We start from the raw sequence: 19,588 nt of genomic DNA, 5'->3' as shown, positions 1-19,588 counted from the left end.
ATAGATAGATAGAAAAAGTCAGATGATAGATAGATAGATAGAAAAAGTCAGATGATAGATAGATAGATAGATAAAGTCAGATGATAGATATAAAAAGTCAGAAGATATAGATAGATAGATAGATAGATAGATAGATAGATAGATAGATAGATAGATAGATAGATAGATGATAGATAGATAGATCAAGTCAGATAGAAAATAGAAAAAGTCAGATGATAGATAGATAGATAGATAGATAGATAGATAGATAGATAGATAGATAGATAGATAGAAAGATAGTACAGCACATCTGTTGTTTTTTTCTTTAAAAATAAGCTCTGACTTTCATTTCATCTCACCTCTAGAGCTTCAACCAGATGGTCCCCACTGGAGATATTCTGCACATGGATGGTGGTGCTGAACGCATCCAGCATCTCCATCTCCTGCAGCACGTCTTTACGGCTGGTGGTGCCGATGATCAGCAGCTTACGGCCCTTACGGTCAAGAGAAGAACACCAGGCATTTTATGCCCAAAATCTAACAAGATAAATGCATTCAATGATAGAAAAAAAGATTAAAACACCGTCACATATGAACAAATATGACCCTTATGTAAAAAGCATCAGAATTTACATGAGGTGGAGTCTTCTTCAGCAAAACCAGCAGGGCCTGAAGAACCAGGTTGGAGAATCGAGGACCAATCGGCACGTAATCTGTTTCACCACACATAATTATTAGAAAACCATTAATAGTGTAATATAGCAGTTTTTTTTAAACTAGGGGTCTTCACTGCTGTAAGTACAGAGTCATATACTTGTGCATTAGTTTTATCTGATACATTTTAAGGTGGGAGGGTCAATGAAACATGAAAGTTAAAGATACCCCTAGTGAAAAATAAATGTAATAAAATGTATTTGAAATACATTTATTTCATTCTAAGTATACTACACATACATTTACATATTTATGTGCTTAATAAAAATACCCTGCAGTTGTACTTTTGGTATGCTAAACTGGTATATTTACTGTAAAGTCTACATTGAAACAACTAATTTTGTACTTAATGCATTTTTAATTGTGTTGAAGTCCAACTAAAGATATACTGAAGTATATTTGATTGTACTAAAGTGGAATTACTGCAAGTATACTTCAGGTACACTTGAAATATCTTGCATTTAAAGACCGATATTATTCAAAGATCATACAATCCTCATCAATAGTGACATTAAAACACATTTTAAGCTTAATATTAAGAAATGTGCATTGTGCACAAGTAGTACTCCACATAAAGTTCAGTTAACATAACGAAGTCTCGAGCGATATGTCAGTAAATATGTTAATAGATTTGAACTATACTTAGTATGAAAAAAATTATTATTAAGTATTAGGACACCCCCTTCTAATAATCAGGTTTGACTACTTTCCATGAGTACAAATCTTAATGTTAAAGCATATAATGATATTCTTGGTGTTTGGTGATGTGTTTTTGGCTCAAGGTCTGCATTTAAAGTCACACCAGAGCAGAGGTGTTCCGCTGGGTTTCTGCAGACCAGTCAAGTTCTTCCACACGGACTGAATCAATCATTTCTTTATAAACCTTTTTCACAAAAAATGATTAAAAATCAATCAGTTATTGGCAGTTTTCCCTGTTGAAGACCCCTACTTTAAAAAAAACAAAATCAACTATTTAAATAATAAAACAGTCTAACCTAACAGACGCTCAATGTCATCAACCACAACACAGCTGAGCTGAGACTTGTAAGCATCGTCAAAGACCTGAGAAGAAATATGGAACATTTTTAATGATAGTGTGCAATACAATAACTTTGGCTTTGAGAATAAAAAAAAATGTGAATAGTTTATCTGTGTAAAAATATAACATTTAAATTAAAATGATCAAATTTATGAGCATACAGTATGTTACCACTAACCTTCTTGATTGCCTGGCATTTGGAGATCTCTGAGTAGCCAATCATCTTGTCTGGAGAGCAGATCTTAATGAAGGGGAACTGCGAGTCCTCTGAGATTTTGGCAGCCAGGGCTGTCTTTCCACTGTGAGGAGGTCCTGTGGCAAAAAAACATGGCGTGTCAGGACTGAAAAATAGTCTACATCGGATTGGAACACAGAGATTATCCTACCAAACATTTTGTAAATGTTAAAACAAAACATTCTCAAAATAATGTTTATGGAATTTTCTTATAACGTTATTTACATTAGATATATGTGTGTAATCTTCTTTTGATGTTACTTTTCCTTGATGATTCTTGAACATTCTCATAATATTAAAAGAAAATATTTTGCAATGCTAGCATAAAATGTTGTGAGAACAACAGTCATAGAACATCCTCATGATGTTATTTTATTCTTGATGAACATTCCAATAATGTTTAGAGAACAACATACTTCTCTGAATGCCATTATGACGCTGAATGTTTTCATAACGTTATCATAAAACATGAGAAAAACATTTATGGAACATCCTTGTGATGTTATATGTACTTGATGAACTTTCTAATAATGTTGAGTGAACAACATTCTCAGAAGGGCCTGGTGTTAATATTTGCTGAACGTTTTCGTAATATTAGCATAAAATTCTGTGAGAATGACATTCATGGAGCGTCCTTCCTGTGTTATGATGAACAGTCAGGCTGATGATACACGGGGCAACTTTTTTTGAGCAATATTTCTTGGGCACTTTTCCACTGAGAATGGGTAACAAATTTCTATCTGGATATTTTAGATCGGTCGTGGGCACTGTGTCTCACCTGGTTGCCCATCTACGACCGCATTGCCCAAAGTTGCCCGGCAACATTGCTCAAAAAGTTGCCCCGTGTCTCATCAGCCTCAGCATACTTTGATGTTAAAAATGAAGGCTCACCCTCAAGAAGCACAGACACGAGTGGAGTGCGGTCGCTGTTCTTAGTCTGCTGCACCAGCAGCTCTCCGTCCTCCAGCACTCGGGTCACTGGATCACCCCACTTAATGATGCCGTTCATGATGTAACTGGAATAGTCTTCCTGGTTGGTGCCAAAAGCCTAACAAAAGTACAAGATAACATGGTTTCACTTGATGAGTTCAGCTACTGCAGATGACTCTCTGAACTCTGCAATCCCTCTGCTGATGAAAGCTATTAATTATTCAACAAGGCAGAAACTTACAGGTTTAATGTCATTATTCAAGGACGCCATGAAATCTGTTCGAGTGACTTGCAGCTTCTCCGCTCGCTCCATGTCCACCTCTACAGTAGATGTGGCCTGGAATACAACTTGATTCAGTTTAGACCTTTCAAATGGGGTATTATGAAAGTATATCCCTGATAAGGAATGCATAGATCATTAAACTTTGCACCTTAATGTGGCGGTTCATGGCAGTAGACTGGGCGGCTCTGACCAGGCCCTCCAGTTCAGCTCCACTGTAATTCTTGGTCTCAGCAGCCAGTTCTTTAACATCCACATCACCAGAGAGGAGGTTAAACTCACGCATCTTAGCTGTGTGAATGTTCAGGATCTGAACACGGCCCTTTTCATCCGGCAAACCTGGGTGATGAGACGTAGACAGATAGGTAAGAATGAACAGTGATGGAGAGAGTGTTGAATTTTTCTTGTCGTTGTTGTTGCTAAACAAAGGGCAAGTCTTTGAGGTCCTACCAATTTCCATCTTTACTTCAAATCGGCCAGGTCTCATCAAAGCTTCATCTATCAGGTCAGGCCTGTTGGTCATGCCTTTCAGACAAAGACAAATGCACAGGTTAGAAAAAACAAAATAAAACAGAGTATTTGAGATTTTCAGTGAATTTCAATATGAATGACATAATAAAAACTTGACAGTAATTTAATAATAATAATAATAATAATGGTCAATTACTGTCACGTTTTTATTACTAGGTTATTCATATTAAAATTATAATAAAATATTTTGTTAATAATAATAATTGATTATATAATTATAATCATTATCATTGTTATTGTTATTAAAAACTAAAAACATTTTTGTACAGTAATTATTTGTTTCTTTCAAGTCACATAGTCAAATTCCTCCCAAATAACAACAATAGTAAAAATATAATAATAGTAATTATTATTAATAATTTATATTATAAAAATGTTTATCTTTCAATCATTAGATTACTTATACATTTAAATAACAATAACAATAGTTCAAAAATATAATTATTATTATTATTATTAATAATAATTAATATTATACAAATGTTTAGCTTTCAACAATAAAAGTGTTTATTATATATTAATTTATATAATAAAATTATATACAAATATTTTGTTATTATTATTAAAAACGGTTGTTATTATTATTACAAGTTTTTTGTACATTAATCAATCTTTTTTTTCTTTTCTTCAAAAGTCACATTAGATTTGTGAAAAACTTGGTATGTAGTATTAAACTTTCTTTGCAATCTTAGATTTAGAGTTCTTTTATGACTACTAAATATTGCAAAGCAACAGAACATATATTAGCTGCTGTTCTTCACCGATAACGAGGATGTTGTTGAGTTGTTCCACTCCATCGATCTTGGACAGGAGCTGGTTGACCACAGTGTCGTGCACACCTGTGCTGCCGGAACTTGTACCACGCTGCTTACAGATAGCATCCAGTTCATCAAAGATGATGATATGCAGGCCACTGTTAGCACCCAACTGCAGAGAAAAACACCGAATTATAATAAAGACAGAGAAGACAGTATACTATAATACAATAATGTATGGTATCATAAGGACAGTGCGTTTAAGAGGGCAGTTTGTCATCTCACCCTTTTCTGTTCCTCCTCAGCATCTGCGAACAGTTTCCTAATGTTGGCCTCAGATTCACCTACGTACTTGTTGAGGATCTCTGGTCCGTTGACTATCTTTGGCTCTCTGGCGTTCAGCATCTTACCGATCTGCCTGGCCATCAGCGTTTTACCACAGCCAGGAGGACCAAAGAGCAGGATGCCTTTCACATGCTTACAACCTGCAGAGAAAACAACTCACTTTTTCAACAGACACTCCCAAAAAAACACACATTATCCACAATCAATGCATCTGAGTAATGCTTTTATAATGATTACAAACATCAACATGAATAAACCGTTCTGGTGAGTGGATGCTTTTTACGAGATTACATAACAAAATGGAAAGTGAAGACAGCACGAACCCATCTGCTCCACAATGTCTGGTGGGAAAACTCGAGAGGCGAAAGCCCTGCGGAAGATACTGGAGAACTCCTTGTCTAGACCACCGATGCCCATTTTCTCGAAGTTCCAGTCAGGGTTAATGATCGTCTGACGGGCTTCTTTGGTCTTAGCCTTGCCTGGTGAGCATGAGGACAAAGAGGAAAATTCAGTGCTGAGTTACAAGGCTGTTTGTATGGCAAGAAAAACTTATTTGTAAGTGTGATAAAACTCACCAACTAGAGAAAGAGACGAGCTCTCTGATTTTTCAAAGATCACTTGACTGTTTCCAACCAACAGGCCAATCTCAATCTGTGAAGTTAGATGTCAAAACAAAGGATGATTAACTGTGTACATTTTTTTTTTTTTTTATATGACATTTAAGTGCAAATTCCGTATTTCTGTTCTCTTTCCAATACCTTTTGCTTTTTGCCAGATGCTGGTTCGCCCTTCAGTATGCTGGAGTCCATCGCCTCAGTGTTCTTGATAACTAGGCCGAAGAGCTTGTCACAGAAACTGAAGACCAGCTATGACAGGCAAAGCACAAGACAAAAAAAATGAGCACGTATAATTAAACATCAGATACTTTTTATTCAGTTTTTGTGATGTGATTCTGACCTGCTGCCCCACAGTGAAACCCTGATTGTTGAAATGCTGAATAAACTCAGCAGCCATTTTGTCAGAGTCGTAGGGACTGGAGTCGGTGCTCTTCTTCTGCAGGAAGTCAATCTCAATGGTCATTGCACCAATGCACTGCTTGGATTTGTCAAAGTTGTAGTTGGCCACTGAAATGACAGAAAAATAATAATTTTTTTGAGTATTTGATCTAAAAATTGTGTGTTTTTTGCAAATGTTCACCTAAGAGCCATGTACACACCTTCTATTTCTTGTCCGATGGACAGGCCTGCCCATTTCCTCTTTAAGAAAAAGTAAGAAGAGAATGAATAAAACAGCAAAAAGTCCATAAAAATACAAGCACCGTCTGATTATCTGTACTTAAAGGAACAGTTCACCCAGAAATGAAAATTATGTCATCATTTATTCACTCTTGTGTCGTTACAAACAGTTCTTTCTTCTGTGGAACATAAAGTATTTTCAACTACGTTTTAGTCCATAAAATGGAAGTCAGTGGTAACCAAAACTGTTTGGTTATGCAGTGCTTTACAACTATAGGACAGGAAGAGCTAAATAAACTTATCACTGCATCTAAACCAACAACATGCCTGTTAGATCCTGTACCCACTAAATTACTGAAAGAGTTGTTACCTGTAGCAGAAGAACCGCTTCTCAATATTATTAACTCGTCGTTGTCTTTAGGTCATGTCCCAAAACCATTCAAGCTGGCGGTTATTAAGTCTCTTATTAAGAGACCACAACTAGATCCTAGTGAACTGGCTAATTACAGACCCATTTCAAATCTTCCGTTTATGTCTAAAATTTTAGAAAAAGTTGTGTCTGCTCAATTGTGCTCCGTTAAAATTACAAATGACTTGCTTCTTGCGTCAGACCAAGGCTGCATCTCATTGCTAGTTTTACTTGATCTTAGTGCAGCTTTTGACACTATAGATCAGTGTTTCTCAACCCTGGTCCTGGGCGCCCCCCAGCACTGCACATTTTGTGTGTCTCCCTAATCAAACACACCTGATTCAACTCATTAGCTCATTAAAAGAAACTCCAGGACCTGAAATAGGTGTGTCAGATAAGGGATACATACAAAATGTGCAGTGTTGGGGGGCGCCCAGGACCAGGGCTGAGAAACACTGCTATTGATCATGAAATACTCATAGATCAATTGCAAAACTATACAGGTATTCAAGGGCAGGCTTTAAGATGGTTAGCTACCACTAAATATTGTAGAAACTTAATTTGCTGCAAAGTTGCTTTGCAACGATTTGTATCATGAAAAGCGCTATACAATTAAACTTGAATTGAATTGAATTGGTTATCAATGTTCTTCAGAATATCTTCTTTTGTGTTCCACGGAAGGTCATGTACAGGTTTCATACAGGTTACATCATACAGGTTTCAAAAGACATTTTTGGGTGAACTAGCCCTTTAAATATGTCTGGTTATCTGTTGTTTTGGATAAAATGTTAAGTGCTTGTCTTCTGTTGTGTCTGTGTCACAAGTAAAAGATCTTGGCAGGAGTCCTGCACCTGTGGCAAACTGAAAGCGATGGTTCCAGGAAGCACAGAGTGGTGAGACTTCACAGTGAACACAAACTTGTGGGCGGGTGTTGTCCTCACAGTCACATGCCTGGAGAGAGAGGCAGAAAAGATTCAACTTCTACAATGACACAAGGATCAAAAATACAGTGTTTAACAGAAACTATGATAACTTTTTATCTGGAAATATCACTTTAACTAGTTTTTTTAGTCGAGTACTGCCTATGTGTATAACTGCACCAATCCTACATAATCTGAGATTAGCACATGGGATTATATGTGTGAACCATTGACAATGGTTCCTTTTTTAGTAACCTTACATCTGAACTATTCATTCAGTTAAAGCACAAGTTAACCATAATCATGGATAATATAATATTTTTATATGTGATGACTAAATACTTAGGGTCTAACTGGAAGGTTTGACCACTATCTTTATTGTCATTTCCACCAAAATATATATTTATTATTTATTACATGATACATCAATTTACATCACACATTAACATGCCATATATCAATATGGCAACACAAACCCACACAAATCGGCCCTCATGCTGTGATATTCTTGGACATGAGGCATCAGCAGGAGGCACTGCGGCAGACTCTGTCAGCCTGAGTTAATGTCTGGAATGATTCAGCATCCCAAGGACACACACACACTTAGGGAAAATCATCAGCTCTGCTGCTGGAGCACTAATTATATGTTTGAAACCTTCCCTACAGTGTTAGATACACCCATATGATACAACTGCAAAAAGATATTGTGTACTACATGTTACATGTGATTAATGAGTATCCACAACTTAAAAGAAATGACAGGAACGTTTTTATTAAGAGGCAGTATTTGCCCCATAGAAGTGATTTTTTAAAGAGTAAATTTAACCCTTATAAGGTATGTTCAAGCTTTTTTTTCCCTACCAAACCCACAAGAATATAACTTTCTACTAAATCTGTGAGAATATTTTTGGCCACACATTTTATATACACGAGACACTGTGGTAACTTTTATTTCTTAGCACTTTTGGACAGGGGTCATCAAGGTCGTCAGCCCCAAACACAGCAAACTGGGATGCACTGTGTGTTGAGTCATTCAGACACTTTTCTATCATGGCCAGTAAGTTTTTGAACAGTTTGAGCTACAATAGTTTTCTCGTGTTATTGGACTAGACAGGCTAGCCTTTGCTCCCCACGAGCAACACTGAGCCTTGGGCGACCATGACCCTGACGCCGGTTCATCTGTTGTCCTTCCTTGCAACATTTTGGTAGGTACTGACTACTGCCACCCGGGAACACCCCACAAGACGTGCCGTTTTTGAGATGCTCTGACCCAGTTGTCTAACCATCACTATTTGGCCCTTGTCAAAGTCACTCAGACCTTTTCACTTGCTCATTTTTTCCTGTATCAAATGTTTGAATTTCAAGAACTGACTGTTCCTTTGCTACCTAACATATGTCAAAGCTTCATAAGCTTAACTGGCTTCTGTGTGCAAATGTGATGAATCTGTGGAGTCTGTGGTGTGGGTGAATACTCACTGTCCAGACTGCAGGTCTTTCTCACTCACTACTGCGCAATTCGTCAGTGACAGCTCATCTGTTGGGCATCGAGCCGCTTGCATCATCTGCAGAAAGACAGATAATAATGAAGAGAGAGTGTAACATGGTGAGAGGCAGAAGAAAGGCCTTATATGAGAACAAGACGTCTGACCATTGATGTTGAAGCTTAAAGGTGATGTGTGTAATTTATGTTTTGTTAAATAAGCCTTTCAGCAGTTAATTTCCCTTAGTTTTGTGCCTCTTTGTTATAGTGCTCTTAGTTTTGAAATATCCTCAAATTTATTTGAGCAGCTTGACAGAAAAACATGGGCTCAACCAATGACGTGGTTTGGGGGCGGGGCTATCTGTTTGACTGACCAATGGCGGTTAGGTGGAGTATTCAGGCAAACCTGTTTGGGAACGATCACCTTTGCAGTTTCACTCGGTGGGGCTAGTGGCCAGTGTTGCCAAGTCTGCGGTTTTCCCGTGGAATTGGGCTACTTTAACACTGTTGCCCCGGGTTGTTTTTCATGTCCGCTGGTTGAAGCGACCTCAATAACGTGATATTTAGCCCCTGGAATGCGAATTTTACCAGGGGAACCCCACCACAAAACGTGTACTTTACTCTTGGAACTCTATTTTTAACGGGGGACCCCCCTCGAAACACTATTTGGGCTAGTTTTGAATAGCGATTGGGGGGTTTTGTTGAGAAAACCTGGCAACCCTGCTAGTGGCACAGAAATTACACACTTCAGCTTTAATATTTGCATCTTGCTATATTAGCTCACTGGGTGTCATTTCTTATGAAAAGATCTTTCTCCTCATGAAAAATGTACAGTAAACCACACCATATGAAGGAGTTCCCATGATTTTTGAAACCATGAATTTTAAAAATAGAAAATCCCGTGGTGCAAAATAGCAAGATGGAAAGCTGTTTCTACTGTGCAAGCTGAAAACTTGTCCAACATTCGAAGCACTGAGATTGTTGTTTTAAAGACCTCATCCAATCATCCCTTCCAGGATCACATGCATCATGTTTTATTGCAATAGAGATCCTACAAACCCCAAGCCAATCATACCAGGAGTTTGATATAAACAGTGTTAGATAACAACAAATGAGGCGATAAACAAAAAGGCAAGGGAACAGTAGCGAAAATATAATCATAAATCTGTCTACAAGAGAGCACCAGTGTGTTAAACGGGTAAATGAGAAACATAAAAGACAAAAAATATATATATTTTAAGCAAAGACTGACAGTGAAGGTTCATGGGTGTTCTAGCTTTATTTGTTCCTTCTTTGGTTGATGCAACTAGACAAAGAACCATAAATAAAACAGACTACAAAAGAAAAAGAAAAAAAAGGAGAGCTAATTGAAAAGCAGGGCTGCACACTGTTCCCATCTGGGTATACAAAAAGCACAGAGTGCTACAGAAAGAAAGATAATGAATGACTCAACCAGAAAACAAAGCTTCAGTGAAAACAATTAGAGATTAAGAGAACAAAACTTAGACAGTTCAGATCTTTAAAAACCTTTTTTTCAGGTAGTTAAAGCTATAGTTCACATGAATTAACATCAATAATTTCACTGCATATATTAATCAAAGTTACTGCTAATTTCTATACATTTTTAGTTTAAAATGCTGAATATGTTAACATTAGTTAACTAGTTAAAATTATAAACAATCTTTGGCAAAAAAAAAAAAGGTAGCTGATCTTAATAACAGGGTAATCAACTAATGATGCAATTACCAAAAACAACCTCAAGTTCAAGAAGCCAAATTTTCACTAAATAACAAAATGGAACAAATGACGGACAGAAAGTACAGACAGAAAATTACTTCTGAATGTTTCACAATCCTTGGAACATAGCATCATAAAGTATTGATTATCCTGAAGATTCTGGCAATAAAGATTAAACATGACAATGATTTAACAATGAATGAAGACATGACCATGCTTTTTCTGTACATAATGAGGAACACTTGTCTACAGAACAGCACAAGATGGAAAATAGAAATAAACGTTGAACTAAAGAAATGTAACCTAAACTGAGAAAGTTAATAACACTCTCAGACAAAAAGTGCAAACCTTTGTACCTTACTTACCCCTAAAAGATTTAGAGTAGTTTACTTATATATACTTTTTAGAGGTTTTGTTTTAGAGGAGTGACAAGCTGTTGTACCCCTAAAGGTACCATTTTTGCACTATTTTTTTCTGTCAGTGGTATTAAAGTCACGATGAAAGTTGTGATCGTCTTTTCTTCCCTATTGTGACATACATATCTGAGCGAAATGGCTTCTCAAATGAGTAAAAACGACGGGACTTGATTTGGTCCACCTGAAATTCATTTGATCACTGGATCTTTGCCACTTGTGAACAGTGATTGACAGATTGCTGGAGGGGAAGGGGAAGTTGATGTAATTAATTAAACAATTACTGAATTTAAAAAAAAACAAAGTAATGATGTTCACAGATAAAAGTAGACACTGCACTATTCCACTGAAGAAGAACAAAAATAAATAAATGTCAATTTAGATTTCTTGGTGACTTTCAAGGCAAGATGTTGGATGAATTCCAGTGTGAGGCCAGGAAGCAGAACTAAAGGACAGTAAATGGCTCTTTGAGGGTTTGTATCTGATTCAAATCCTGGGTGTGGATGTTACCTCAACAGGCTGATATAATCCGGTTAATGAAGAGTGGTCCAGCAATTAGACCTACTTTAGTTGCAGGTCAGAAAAGCAATAATCCATGGCTCCCTGCCAGCACGCATAATAAACTCGCCACAGGCCCTCGCACCATTCAGTCGTTACAGCTGGCCCTTTAGTACTCAACCTCAAATCAACCTTTATTTGTCCTGAGAGTGAGAACACAGGCAGATGATCTTGATTTGGATGCTTTGTGTCTATGGCATTGTGTGACGCAGTTAGGGCATTGAACCACTGTAGTGCTCCCTCGAGTCGTTGCTACCAAGAAGGGTCATAGCAACAGGGGTTACAGCCTGTCAGCTCTCAGGACACTAAGGGCAATGCAGAAAGCTAGTGCAAGTGAAGCATACAGCTAAATCTGGCAAGTGAGACAAGCAGAGGCAGAGGGCATTCGGAAAGCATACATACCTTGAAAAATATTACAACCTTGGGGGCCAATGAATGCACACAAGCAAGAGGGAGGGCAGAAGGACATAAGACAAACAGTTGAGACAGCCAGCACCACATTGAGCCGAAGACAGCATGTGGTTGAGAAACAACAGAGTGTGCAGCATGAGGCAGCATGCAGAGCAGAATCAGGATCAACTGCAAGTGTGCTTGAAGGAGCAGCAAAGACAAATCGCAGGCAAACCAAACCCTGATGTGGTATAGGGGAATGTGTAGGTACTTTCACCAATCATTTGAAATATGAAAAGTTGCATTAATAAGATTTAATGCACACGCTGAAAAATATATCACGTCAACACACTTCATCATGTCAGTGGTCAGAGATTAAAGCAAAAAAAAAAAATATATATATATATTTTATGAAAACCGAAATCTAATAAAGATAGTTTTTGTCGGCCAAAATCAGTACTAGACATACATTTTAAAATCATTACTTGCATACAAAAAAAATTACATCAACAAGGATGCATTCTTTTAGTCAAAAGTGACAGTAAAGACAATTATAATGTTACAAAAGATTTCTATTTCAAATGTTCTTCTTTTTAACTTTCTATTCATCAGAGAATCCTGAAAAAACATGTATAGTGGTTTCCATAAAAGTATGAAGCAGCACAACTTTTTCAACACTGACAATAATAAGAAATGTTTCTTGATCAGCAAATCAGCATATTAGCATACATCATATTAGAATGATTTCTGAAGGATCATGTAACACTGAAGACTGGAGTAATGATGCTGACAATTCAGCTTTGCATCACAGGAATAAATTACATTTTAAAGTACAGGTGCATCTCAATAAATTAGAATGTCGTGGAAAAATTCATTTATTTCAGTAATTCAACTCAAATTGTGAAACTCGTGTATTAAATAAATTCAATGCACACAGACTGAAGTAGTTTAAGTCTTTGGTTCTTTTAATTGTGATGATTTTGGCTCACATTTAACAAAAACCCACCAATTCACTATCTCAACAAATTAGAATACTTCATAAGACCAATAAAAAAAAACATTTTTAGTGAATTGTTGGCCTTCTGGAAAGTATGTTCATTTACTGTACATGTACTCAATACTTGGTAGGGGCTCCTTTTGCTTTAATTACTGCCTCAATTCGGCGTACGAGTTTCACAATTTGAGTTGAATTACTGAAATAAATGAACTTTTCCACGACATTCTAATTTACTGAGATGCACCTGCATATAAAATAGAGAACTTGTTTTGAATTGTAATATTTCCCATTATTGCCGTTTTTACTGTTTTGCAGCCAATACATGAGCAAAAATTAAGCTTTGAAAGAAAGACAACTGCAGTATAATTCAGCACTGAATAAACAAAATAAAATGCTGCATGCCATTTCATCAGTCAGTATACGGAGTAAAAATCTATTTCAAGCAGCACTGCTCTCCATGTTTAATGAGGCTGGGCCTCTGGAGAGATATTCAATGAGGAATGAGGAGAAGCCTGATCAATACTGTCCAGAAGAAACTCCTGACTGCACAGAGGACGTCCTGTCACAGGACTGAATACAACTGCTCTTTTAACGAGCTAATGACTTTATCTACCCTGAGGGTTTGATTAAGCATTATTAGTTTCCGTGGCCATTTCATAAGCAGCACATATCACAGAGATAAGATCGACAGACAAACAAAGGTTCAACCTATGCAGAGATTTCAGACACTTCAAATGGCTAGACTACTGAATTACACCGGGACACAGGGGTGGCTTGTATTACTTTCGGTTTATGGACTATACCCCTGATATATCACACTTAATGGAGGATGAGCCTTATAACATATAGCATGCAAAACATGAAGATTAATATAGGACAACTAGCACAGAGAAAACCTCTCCTCATAAACCTCCATATCATGGAAATGATGCAGCTCATTGAGCTTCCTGATTGGTCAACCACAAAAGGCTAAAGGCCGTTTACATCAAGGATGATAGTGAACTATAACGGTAACAACAAAGGGTAACTATATCGTTGGAATCACTTTCAGAATCCACCTGACTTTAAAGAGCTTGAGCATTTAAAGCAGCCGATAAAACAGCACCACACACTTATAATAAACAGAACAAAACCATGTGACACTAATATAATTATGATCAGTGTTATTAATATAGTTTTTGGTGTGAACGGGCTTTAACTAAAAATCATTCTACAGTCAGAGCAGAAAAATAAATAAAATTCCTTTTAATAAAGAAAACTTAAAAAATTAACATTAAATTAGTCTGATGTAAATGTTATATCACTGCCATGACTTGCAATTCCTGAAACACATTTCAAGCTTTTTCTAATTTATCATTTGCTTTTAATGACCCCAGAGGGAGATCATAGTTGAAATCATTTCCTGAGCAGAGAGAAAACTTTTAATCACTTATGATCAGTTTTTTTTTTTCTGGCTCATGTGGAATGCTTTTAGCTTCTTGATGTAAAATAATTGCATGATGAAGATTGCTGCTTGTGAGTTAATTGAAGTAAGAAGCCATTAATGTCTGCAAAGACTGGTTTTAATGGGTAAAATGTAGACTTAAGAAAGAAATCAATGCCAAAATGCTGCTTTAAATGTATAGATGATAAGAAACCTCGTATGATGTTAATTAGCTGTGCAGCATTCACAACAATAAAAAAATAGCTTTCATGCAGGGCCTTTGATTAGAGCTACAGCTGATGGGGAGGATTTCTCAACCATATCAATTATTCATTTAGTTTTAATATACTTTATAGAGCTTGGCAGTTATTCTAGTGCCCATGCCACACGCAGAAGCCTATACACTAATTCAAAAAGCTTTATCTAGTAGTAATTTTGTATTAAATAAAGAGATGTATATTAGTCCTACAGAAGCATTTATTTAAGGCAGAGGAAATGGGAATTAAAGGGGAAATACTCTTAAGAGACAACCAGTAGCTCACATATCTCATACATATCTATCGAGAGCATTATGACAGACACAACCAGACTGTGTATCATTCATACACTCTCTGAGAAGGCAGTGAAGTATTAAGTAATTTAACACTCAGCTGAACTCTGTGGGTGAAGGATGCCCACACAGAGTTTGTCTGGCTTGGTCTAGTTTGATCAGCTCAGCTTACAAGAAATATCTCATAATAACCAAAAGAATGAATAAATTGTTCTGCTGACAATGGCATCACAGCAAAAACAACCTGAATAACAGATTTTCCAATGTTCACTCTGATGGGCTTAATAAAACAATTGACACTGTGTGACTCATCTTTTCTTACAGTTGTTCGTGGGAGTGTGACAGGCATTCACACATTTCTGAACAGCTCTCACCTGCTCTTTCACTGGCATGTTCTGTCCTACCTTAAGCATACTAAAGCCATTAAATACAGTGACTGCTATAGTAAACAGTGACTGTATAATCTGCTGTCTTTTATGCAATCTACATACAGTGCCGTGAAAAGGTTTTTGCCCCCTGCGACACAAAGATAATGCAAGTAAATACAAAATGCAGTTTTTAAATGATGATTTCATTTATTAAAGAAAAAAAGCTGTCCAAACCTACCTGGCCCTATGTGAAAAAGTAATCATGAAAGAACTGCAATTAACCACATTATTTTAGGAAGCTGAGTTAAATTTGACTAGCCACACCCAGGCCTGATTACTGCCAGACCTGTTGAATCAAGAAATCACTTAAATAGAACCTGTCTGACCAAGTGAAGCATGCTTATATTTGGGACTCCAGCGAACCACGGTCAGAGCCATTATCCACAAATGGAGAAAACTTGAAACAGTGGTGAACCTTCCCAGGAGTGGCCGGCCTACCAAAATTACTCCAAGAGCGCAACAACGACTCATCCAGGAGGTCCTAAAAGAACCCAGAACAACATCTAAAGAACTGCAGGCCTCACTTGCCTCAATTAAGGACAGTGTTCATGATTCAACAAGAAAGAGACTTGGCAAAAACGGCATCCATGGGAGAGTTACAAGGCAAAAGTCATTGCTAACCAAAAAGAACACAAAGGCTTGTCTCACATTTGGCAAAAAATATATTGATTATCCCCAAGAATTTTGGGCAAATATTCTGTGGACTGATGCGACAAAAGTTTTGGAAGGTGTGTGTCCAGTTACATCTGGCGTAAAACCAACACAGCATTTTATAAAAAGAACATCATACCAACAGTCAAACATGGTGGTGGTAGTGTGATGATCTGGGGCTGCTTTGCAGCTTCAGGACCTGGACAACTTGCCATAACTGATGGAACCATGAATTCTGCACTCTATCAGAAAATCCTGAAGGAGAATGTCCGGCTGTCACTTTGTGACCTCGAGCGCACTTGGGTTATGCAGCAGGAAAATGATCCCAAACACACCAGCAAGTCCACCTCTGAATGGCTCAAGAAAAACTAAATAAAGGTTTTGGAGTGGCTAAGTCAAAGTCTGGGCTTATATCCGATTGAGATGCTGTGGCATGACCTTAAACAGTCCATTCATGCTGGAAAACCCGCCAATGTGGCTGAATTAAAACAATTCTGCAAAGAAGAGTGGGACAAAATTCCTCCACAGCGATGCGGCAAATAAATACAAAATGCAGTTTTTAAATGATGATTTCATTTATTAAGGGAAAAAAGCTGTCCAAACCTTCCTGGCCCTATGTGAAAAATTAAATCATGAAAGAACTGTGATTAACCACATTATTTTAGAGAGCGGAGTTAAATTTCACTAGCCACACCTAGGCCTGATTACTGCCAGACCTGTTGAATCAAGAAATAATTTAAAAAGAACAGTATGACAAAGTGAAGCATGCTTAAAGAGCAACACATCATGCCACGATCTAAAGAAATTCAAGAACATGTGAGAAACTAAATAGTTGACATGTATTAGTCTGGAAAGGGTTATAAAGCCATTTCTAAGGCTTTGGGACTCCAGCGAACCACGGTCAGAGCCATTATCTACAAATGGAGAAAACTTGGAACAGTGGTGAACCTTCCCAGGAGAGGCCAGCCCACCAAAATTACTCCAAGAGCGCAACGGCGACTCAACCAGGAGGTCCTAAAAGAACCCAGAACAACATCTAAAGAACTGCAGGCCTCACTTGCCAATGTGGCTGAATTAAAACAATTCTGCAAAGAAGAGTGGGACAAAATTCCTCCACAGCGATGCGAAAGACTCATTGCCAGTTATTGCAAACGCTTGATTGCAGTTGTTTCTGCCAAGGGTGGCACAACCAGTTATTAGATTTGGGGGCAATTACTTTTTCACGCAGGGCCAGGCAGGTTTGGGCAGCTTTTTTCCCTTAATAAATGAAATCATTATTTCAAAACTGCATTTTGTATTTACTCAGGTTATCTTTGTGTAATATTACAATTTGTTTGATGATCTGAATCATTCAAGTGCGACAAATATGCAAAAAATAAAAAAACTGGAAGGGGGCAAAAACTTGTTCACAGCACTGTATATCACTATATATATATATATATATATATACACACACACAACAATAATGGTATATAGGCAGATTGCATTGAAAATATATAATAAAAAAAATAATAATTTTATTGCACTTTGATTGTGCCTAATTGTCCCATTACATCCCAAATACCTATTGTGTTTTATTAATGTCCCTATAATATTTGGCTTGATTACCACCATAATTAAAATCCCCACTATATTGCAGTGCATTTAAAGAGTATGGCATGAATTACATGATCTCCCATTTTATTTTTAATGATAATTAAAAAGAAAATTAAACATATCTCTCTCTCTCTATATATATATATATATAATCATAAAATTTTCATTAAAATAATTTCTAAAATTAAAAAATAAACATTTATAAATAAATATTATATTACTACATAATTAACATTAATATTATTTATAAATGTTATTTATATTACTAAAAAACCTTTATTAATAATATTATATTGATATTGAATAAATGAATGAATAAGTAAATAAGCAAGTAAATAAATAAACAAGGACCTAAACGAAACACTGAAATCTCAGTTTATCCACAGATAAAACTAAAGACAATAATGATGCCATTTTGAAAGCATTTTTCACAATGACAGGCAAAGCTCGCGTTGAGCCCTACAGCACGGAGAGGGAGTGCTGTAGCTTTGCGCACAAAATATAGTTATTCGTATTGGTGGAGCTATGTGTTTCTGTGGACATTTTGAAGCGAAAGCATGATTTTGAACGGGAAATCGCAGGTTTGCTTGGGGTTATACATCGCGAGCTCTCGAAGCAGAAACAGTGTGGTGTGATGAGCTTATGTGAGCATTACGCGAGCCATGTCAAGGTTAAATCCGCTGAACGAGCACAGTCCTGTCATTTCACTCTTCATGACAGCGTTCTGCAGCACAAAATACGGTGCATGGCTACTGTACACATAGATATTAACACACATCTTAAAAGACTAACGAGACAACCGCCTGCTGGTTCATGTTGTACCGAATCGATGGGCTAAAGCAAATGGACAACCACCTCGGTTCTATTTTAGGCTTGTGTCTGTTTACCGATGGGCTCAGACTAGAAACAATCACAACAATCACCACTATTTCACGGTTCACACAAATGCTGGAAAATAAATTAATGTGCCACCATCGAGATTCAAGTATTCATAGGGGCTTGTTATTATTAGGCTACTGTTCAAAGCTTCCCGCGTATGCTTGTGCGGTAGCCATATATTAGCACGCTATGAATAATAATGTAAACCAAACACCAGATCTGCATTGGTGCTCAAAGGTGACCGTATCGCCACCTGCTACTGTCTGTAGGCTGGTGGTTATATTGTGGAAAGATGCCAGTGGCTGGCATCAAATTGGAAAGGTTTTTTTTTTTTTTTTGAAAACGAGACAGCTCTTCTCCGGAGCGATTGTTGTTTAATGTTATGTTACATTTAAACTCAGCGCTAATTCTTAATGTCGTATAAGCTTAATTGTTGAATATTTCAAATGGAAGCATATCTTACCCGGGTCGCCATGTTTGCGTTAGAAAGATGCCAGTGGGTGGCATCAAATTGGAAAGGTTTTTTTTTTTTTTTGAAAACGAGACAGCTCTTCTCCGGAGCGATTGTTGTTTAATGTTATGTTACATTTAAACTCAGCGCTAATTCTTAATGTCGTATAAGCTTAATTGTTGAATATTTCAAATGGAAGCATATCTTACCCGGGTCGCCATGTTTGCGTTAGATGCTGCTGCTCGGAAGAGCTCCACACAGCAGTACTAGAGCAGCACTACAGCAGCGGACAGCGACACAGGTGAGAGCTGCGCATGCGCATGGACGCTTCGCACTAGTGATAGCGACTCATTTCTGTGAATCGAATCTTTCGAACATTTCGTTCCAGAGAACCGTTTCAAAAAACGAGTCAGTTGTTCTTTAGGCAATCACGCAGTTAATGATGTCACGGATTGGCGTAGTGCTCTAAAACGTTCCAAGGTCATATTTAGAACATACTGCAGTTTGTTAGGTTATTACAATTTCACGGTCCTAGTTTAGTTTGTTGCAGCCATGACTTAACTCATAAAACAAATCTAGAATCTATATTATTCTTTGTTGATACCAATACGTACAAAATTCGAAATTATTTACATAAATACTTCAATTAACTTGCGTCACAAA

At 37.2% G+C, this 19,588-nt stretch overlaps 1 protein-coding gene across 4 annotated transcripts in view; it reads right to left on the bottom strand.

The window, feature by feature from the left end:
• The window catches only part of LOC107689618 (vesicle-fusing ATPase), a 22,740-nt gene extending 3,525 nt beyond the window's left edge, over nt 1-19,215 (bottom strand). For 2 of the 4 annotated variants that reach the window (XM_016487678.1, XM_016487680.1), the window contains exons 1-18: nt 19,135-19,215; nt 8,849-8,934; nt 7,304-7,403; nt 6,025-6,064; nt 5,766-5,932; nt 5,567-5,674; nt 5,384-5,459; nt 5,132-5,287; nt 4,749-4,948; nt 4,470-4,635; nt 3,628-3,702; nt 3,329-3,516; nt 3,139-3,234; nt 2,859-3,015; nt 1,911-2,044; nt 1,689-1,755; nt 613-692; nt 339-473 (exon numbers count right to left, since the gene is read on the bottom strand). In XM_016487678.1, coding sequence (XP_016343164.1) covers nt 339-473; nt 613-692; nt 1,689-1,755; nt 1,911-2,044; nt 2,859-3,015; nt 3,139-3,234; nt 3,329-3,516; nt 3,628-3,702; nt 4,470-4,635; nt 4,749-4,948; nt 5,132-5,287; nt 5,384-5,459; nt 5,567-5,674; nt 5,766-5,932; nt 6,025-6,064; nt 7,304-7,403; nt 8,849-8,934; nt 19,135-19,146 — 2,043 coding nt within the window. In that variant the 5' untranslated portion in view covers nt 19,147-19,215. Of the gene's footprint in view, nt 1-338; nt 474-612; nt 693-1,688; nt 1,756-1,910; nt 2,045-2,858; nt 3,016-3,138; nt 3,235-3,328; nt 3,517-3,627; nt 3,703-4,469; nt 4,636-4,748; nt 4,949-5,131; nt 5,288-5,383; nt 5,460-5,566; nt 5,675-5,765; nt 5,933-6,024; nt 6,065-7,303; nt 7,404-8,848; nt 8,935-11,962; nt 12,055-18,937; nt 18,958-19,134 lie in introns of those variants that run through there. The other 2 variants (XM_016487679.1, XM_016487681.1) reach the window with 2 other exon arrangements.
• Between the last annotated feature and the right edge of the window lie 373 nt (nt 19,216-19,588).

The sequence above is a fragment of the Sinocyclocheilus anshuiensis genome, unplaced genomic scaffold (assembly GCF_001515605.1).
Source record: "Sinocyclocheilus anshuiensis isolate Anshui unplaced genomic scaffold, SAMN03320099.WGS_v1.1 scaffold813, whole genome shotgun sequence".
Classification (NCBI taxonomy): Eukaryota; Metazoa; Chordata; class Actinopteri; order Cypriniformes; family Cyprinidae; genus Sinocyclocheilus; species Sinocyclocheilus anshuiensis.
This window is presented reverse-complemented; position numbering and strand designations above follow the sequence as displayed.